The 6,962-nt window shown below is 38.3% G+C and overlaps 1 protein-coding gene across 4 annotated transcripts in view; it reads left to right on the top strand.

Moving 5' to 3' along the window:
* Positions 1 to 6,962, top strand: part of sorcs2 (sortilin-related VPS10 domain containing receptor 2) — a gene marked incomplete at its 5' end in the record, with an annotated part of 345,732 nt that overhangs the window by 279,932 nt on the left and 58,838 nt on the right. For all 4 annotated transcript variants that reach the window (XM_014017240.1, XM_014017239.1, XM_014017238.1 and 1 more), the window contains 1 exon segment: positions 4,837 to 4,926. In XM_014017240.1, the coding sequence (XP_013872694.1) occupies positions 4,837 to 4,926 (90 nt within the window).

Here is a 6,962-nt window from a genome sequence, read left to right as displayed (position 1 = left end):
GAAATTTTATTATCTGAGAATTATTTTGTGCATTAAATTGGATGAACATGGTCTGGATAGCCCACAGACATACCATAAAAATTTCTAGGACCCATAATTGGTCTCCTTTAAAAAACAGAAAGTTTTACTGTAACAGCAATTTTATTTTTACTTATAAAAACGTTGTTTGTTATCCCAAACTTTACAGCACTTATTAATACACACAACAATGTCTCGACGCTAGGAGTATTTAGTTTTTTTCATTAAATAAAACAAATCTGACAAACTGGTGAACAAACTACTTAAAAAAACACTGAGGAGGCACAAGGGAACAGAACGTGGTGTTTACAACAAATAGTGTCCAACTGGTGAGTGAACGGAGTTGGAGGGAATCAAAGGGCTGTGGTTGACAAGCAAAAAGGAGACAGCTGAGCTTGATGAGACAGAGAACAGGTGTGAGAGGAGGCAGGACTGAGGAGCAGGAGCTGAGCTGAGGAAAAGTACAGAAGTGATGACGCAGAGAATCAGGAACAGAACACAGAGAATCAATGAAATGACAACAACCACAAACACAAAAAGACTACTAAAAAATAACCCCAAAAAAACTCTGATACCTGCAACATTATTAATTCGCTGTGTGCCTGTTGCATCAGTCAAACTATGCATTTATTTGTCACCGTGTTTTCTGTCAGGATCCCGACTTCTTTCCCAATACATTCCTGATGCCTTAATAATACATTCACTGCAGTCTGCTTAAAATGGAAAAAAGAACCACTGGTCTGGGACTGTGTCGAACTTGCCTTGTCGATAATTGACTTCCTATGCAGTACAGTATATTGCACTATGCAACGGCCAGTAGCTGAATCCTATTTGCATGTGATAACAGGAGAATATCCATAAGCTGGTGTAGCAGAGCAGACTTCGTATAATAGGATAAATTAATGGGGTCTTCTTGGGGTTTGTGCACCTCTGTTTGTGTGTATCTGGGCTCATAAATATGTGTAAATGAGTGAGTAGCATTAGTTTTTGTGAGTAATAGCCAGAATAAATAAAATGTCATGCAACTGCCACAAACTAGATTTTTATCCTCCCCCAGTATGTCAGTATGAACCGACAAACGTGGTCGAAGAACATCTGTTTGACAAAGCTTGGAGCTGATTGGATGAACAGTTACTTTTAGTCACTAAAACTGATTAAACAAGAATATTTATTTTGTCTGTCCTGCCAAAATCAAAATAGGAAAATATTTGATGTGTTCATACTGCAAATTTCAAACAGTACGTAAAAATATTAATAATATCAAGTAATATCAGAGGGTTTTTATCCTTAAAGCTCTCAGCTCCCTGCCCYGTAATCTGAATGGAGTTTTATTAAAATCCTAAATAAAATTAAAACTCATGCCAAATTTAGATTTATTATCAACCTACATTCACATAAGTTGTTATTTACTAAGAAATAAATGAAATAAGCAATTAAAGACGGAACAATGCCACAGTCTACCTGGCCTTTTACCCCGATCCTGGTTGTGTTTGCTTTAAACAAAGTGCCGCCTCAATATGAGCATGGATCATTATATTCAAAATGCACAAATATTTGTGTAATGTCGTTTTATTTGYGACACAACAGTGGACAAAATCAAGCTCAATCTACTTCTCTTCCTTTTCTAGGTGATTCAAGACCAGCTGAAACAAAGTGAGACAATGTTAAATTATCACCAGCAGCTCAGCCTGAATAAAACTTCAGGTTCCACAAATCAGTCTGGTAGTGGCCTATTACGGCAAATGCAAAAACCTTGAACCCCGCAAAGTTTTGTTTCTCAGTTTGCAGACTCAGTCTGTTCTGGATTTTTTTCATGGAACCTAACAACTAGTAGTTTGCAGTAATCCCTGTGATATCACGAAAACCAGAATTACAGTAGGTCTACTGTAAACAATGTCAATTTTTTTCTCTTGTGCTTTTTCATCTGTTTTCAAGCTAAATTATTAAGAAAAATGTAATTTACTAATTTTAAATAAACTAACAAATACTGACATAAATTCTGTTCGATAAAGAAATTAAAGTTCAAACACAGTTCAGTTTGTGACATGCCCATGCTTCCCGGAGTTCATCATTTCCACGTTCTAACAGTACCGTGTCTCATGTAGCTGCTAACTGTTTAGCTTTTGCTTGTTTTTATTTGGTTCTTACCACATTACAATGCCACCCCAAACGCCCTGCAGGCCTTTTCTGGGCTTCGTCCAATATTGGTGTTTTTGCAGGTACGAATCCAAGTTTGAACTCTGGCCTTGCCATGCCAACCTTACAATTCAAAAATGCTTTAATATTTGTAATGTTTATAAATTTATGTAAAGTTATTTATAAGTTACCTGAAAATGTTGATGGGATGTTTTTTTTTTTTTTTTTTTTTTTTTGCCCAGAACCAGGTTTTTAAGCAGACTCCTGGTGTTTAAATTCACAATTTTTATCAAGTCCCATTTTCTCATCTTTGATTCTTCGAAAGATTTTTTCTGGTGAATTGGATTTTCCAAAAAGACTGTAAACAAACAGCAATATTTGCTTTCCTTTGACCACTCAGAGTCAGGCAGTGGCTGAAGTAGTGCAAAGAGGTCTCTAATTCAATGCCACAGGCATCACACAGACCATTGTCCTGGAGTCCAATCATTATTTTGTGACGATTGAGAAGATTGTACCCAGTTATGGACTCCAACAAATGTACTTAAAGTTTTCCTTGTCAGGGCGATGAGAGCTTTCTCAAACCTTAGATTTGGGTCGTTATCAGTTCTCGTGCCTGTCTACTGTCCATCAGCTCCCTCCAGTGGATTGAGTGTTGACGTCAAATCCAGGTCTGTAAGGCAGTCCTACAGACTGTAGTTGGGATACCTACAACAAGCTGTGGGCCTATACACATGAGTAAATGTTGACTGATATTTCCCTAATGTACTACCACAATAATTTGCAATAATTTTCAGCAAAATTATAGGCAGAAGAACATACTGCTTTGCAATAAATGCTCATGGTAGATGTACTGTACTTACAGTATATAGCACCTTTCTATCCTACCAGGATACTCAAAGTGCCTTACACTACAATCTGTGTCCTCATTTACTCATTCACAAACATATTCATTCAGAACTCTACTAGATCTGTCTATAAAGCTAATACAGATAAATCAGTCTATAGAGACTAATCAGTGTTTTAAATCACGTTCATACACTGATGGGACACATCAGAGGCAATGGGGGTTCAGTGTTGGGACACATCAGAGGCAATGGGGGTTCAGTGTTGGGACACATCAGAGGCAATGGTGTTTCAATTTCTTGCCCAGGAACACTTCGACATATGACCAAATAGCACCAACTCTTGCATTAGAGGAATGACGCCTCCAATCCCTCAGCCACAGCCATTAATGTATGTGCTCATACAATGACAAAAAACACTATCTGCATTTGACCCATGACACTATGCGATGTACACAAGTGGAGCAGTGAGGAGCTGTTAAAGCACCCAAGGAGAGCAGAGGAAAACCATAAAGAGCCTACATCACTGACTGATCCTTAAATTCAGCTTTTACATTTGTCTCATTGTTAGGTTTGTGCTCAAATTCTTGTCTTTAAATKGTAAAACATCTAACATCTCATCCCCGTGTAACCTACTTTTGGAGGATGGAGTATTTAGACGGCATGCTAAGATGTAGTAAGGTCCTTAGGGGTCTTATCTGATTTTAGAGCAGTAGAGAAATATGCAGCATCAGTGCAGAGCCGAGAATAAAGTATCAGAACCCCCCACATCCACTTCACCAGCTCAGTTTTCCAGCTGTTCCTCAGAAGTGATTCCTTTTGAAAACTCAGTCAATACCTYATCCTTCAGGGATTTATGATTTGAAAAATCACTTCCATTGCTTTTTCTTCTTTGTTAAGCATTGAAAGAATTTTCTGTGCTTATCTGTCCCTTTCAATCAAAACTCAAGGTTTTAATCACAGCTCAATCTGAACTCTGATGACAAAGACTCAAAAAATGTTAGTTTTTTTTAATCTGCTCAAAATAGAAGCCCTGAATTCAAAATTCCCATCAGATTTCAAAGCCCATATGAAATGTTAAAGCCCGACAGGTGGTGTGTAGGAAGTGGTATATGTACATCAGTGAATCTTTGGATTTGACATGTTCAGCATCAGTTTATGTCACTGTCAATCACCACTGCTGTCATATTGTCAAATTTTCTTCTGCTAAATCAAAGCTTTGACTTTATGTGTAGTTAGTCTCAACACCTTGTGAGCATTTTGTACAGGAGTGCAGCATGATCCAGTCTTTTATACCTGTTTTTGAGTTAAATGCCAAGGTGCATTGTCGGAGAGGTTTTTTATTTTGACATTTATCTTTCAGCACAGGTTGACTCATCTAAAACAAATAGTGAATCGTGTACCTCTGCCAGCAAGCTGAGCGTTTGTTAACATTGGATGCCTTATTGAGTCTGAAAATATATATTTTTTTCTTTTCAGAAAAGTTCACTTTATAGATTTAGACCTTTAATTGAACGAGTATGCATTCTCTTTTGTTAACTAGGTGTGTAATTTCTTCAAGTTGTTCAGCTCTGTTTTAATTCTCAGTGTATTTATAAGCTCTTATTTTGAATAGTTTTTTAAATTAAAGACCTGACAAGTGTTTTACACTGTATGATCTTCCTGACGCTTCCTGGGCTCAATCCTGCAGCCTCAGAATTTCGAGATCGCAGCACTAACCACTGAACAACCACAGCCCCATTTTGAATAGTGTTGTAATTTATTACAACGTAGACACTATTTTCTATGTTGAAAAGTTTAACACATGTCACCATTTTTACGTTTGTTTGTCATTCCACAGGTCACCACAGGGAATCGCACCAAGCACTATGTGTCCTATCGGCGCAATGAGTTTGTCCTGATGAGGTTTCCCAAGTATGCCCTGCCAAAGGTAAAGAACAACACGGCCGTATCACTTTCCAGTCCAGTGTCAGTCCGGGAGTGACCACAGTGGTATTTCTGAGTGATCATTGYATATTGATTTTTCTTCTCCTTGACATTTATACAGACATTTGTGTTGTATGCTGTGATCCAACTTTAAATCTAAGTACACAAGTCTTTTCCTTTGTCAGAACTAAACAGCTGTTATTTGGCCATCACAACCTGGAAGTCAAAGAGCTTTTGTTTATACTGTCCTCTTTAAAGACAACAAAATCAACCTTTGTTTGAACTGTGTCTTTTTGATGACAGAAAGACTATTTATTTTGGTCAAAAATGGATCAGTCAGACATACWTACCAAGATATTATTGCTAAACAGCAACCAAGATCACATTTGTACCTAATATCTTTAGTTCGCTGTTTTGTCAACCTCTCTAGTAATCTCTAAAGATTCAWCATGTGAGTTCAAATGATTCAAAGTCATCAATCAAGACTACTGACCACATCATCCTGTTCTTCATCAAATATTCATTAACTCAGGATGCTATGTACCTTTTGGCCTTACAGCGGTTCAATCCCCCTACAACCCTTCCTGCCCCCCACGTCTTTACAGTGTTCTTCACTGTGAGCTTTGAACAAGACTCAGTTACTGGAGTTTTTGGTTTAACATCTCACACTAATTCTCAAATAAATAGGGGTGGCTGTGGTGTAGTGGTAGAGCAGCCAGCTTTGGGACCTGCAAGTAACGGGTTCAACTCTCCGCCATGCCCATATGCCATTGTGTCCTTGGGCAAGACACTTCACTCGCCTTGTCTACTGATGGTGGTCAGATGGTCCGGTGGTGCCTGTGTATGGCAGCCTCACTTCTGTCAGTGTGTCCCAGCTGTGGCTACAATTGTAGTTTGCCATCATCAGTGTGTGAATGGGTGAACGGTCTGTAGTATGAAGCGCTTTGAGTGTCCTGGATGAATAGAAAGGCACTATATAAGTACAGTCCATTTACAATTTACCATAAATGCCACTTTCCATTTTCATATAAACTCGTATAGATATTTTAAAGCAATCTATGCATTATCTTTGCTCACTTTTCATGTAGGTTAGGGTTAAAGTGTGCCCTTATTTTCAGTTGTCAATGTTGGCATACACCCTGAACAAGTTGCAATTTCATCACCCATATATTCACTGGAAAGAACATTCAAACTCAAAACAGAAAGGTCACAGCTAGGATTTGAACCTGCAACCATCTTCCTTTGAGGCAACAACTCTAACCACTACTCCACAATTTCACTCCTATAATTGTTCTGTTCAGAATAATTATAGTTATTAGCATAATCTAGGTTTAATGATCTGTCAGAAGCCGACTTTGCTTTTTTGTGGAGCTTCCATGGATATTTAACAAGTTTACCAAATAAAAATATGTATCACCRTTTGCTAAAGTAGTTAAACTCTGGCTCGTTTCTGTTTCATCAACTTCAGACGTGYCCATCTGCCAGACGGTAACAAACTTTATTCCCTATTTAGTGGCTGCAAGGGCTCGAAAGCAAAGTTGCATATTCATCACTCCAAGGTTTCAAACTTGCAAGCTAAAAATCCATTCTACCACTTTGTTTCACTTATTCATTGGTATCAAGTGTTAGTGTAGTTCTTGCTCGCAAACAAATCCTGGTGCCSGGTGAGTACATGATACACCCCATAAAATATTCACAACTTTGCATCGATCTGCACCGTGTCTCATGTCACTGAGATAGGCAAAGACGATAAATGAGATTGTCTTCAAGACAAGGTCAGAAAGGAACCTTTGCTGACAGCCTCAGCAGCACAGGGGGGCCCCGCTTTAACGCAACACCAGCCAGAGTGCTATTGAACTGTGTTGATTAAATGCAGAACCTGGGGAGTTGTTTCATGATTTTTTTTCTAGCCTCAATAAATAAATAAATAAAACACATTTTTTAGAACAATCACTGCAATTGACAGTTTGTCGGGAAAGACTTTGTGGAGTTAGTTTAGTACCACACACACACACACACACACACACACACACACACACA

Source organism: Austrofundulus limnaeus, unplaced genomic scaffold (assembly GCF_001266775.1).
Source record: "Austrofundulus limnaeus strain Quisiro unplaced genomic scaffold, Austrofundulus_limnaeus-1.0 Scaffold164, whole genome shotgun sequence".
Taxonomy (NCBI): domain Eukaryota; kingdom Metazoa; phylum Chordata; class Actinopteri; order Cyprinodontiformes; family Rivulidae; genus Austrofundulus; species Austrofundulus limnaeus.
This window is presented reverse-complemented; position numbering and strand designations above follow the sequence as displayed.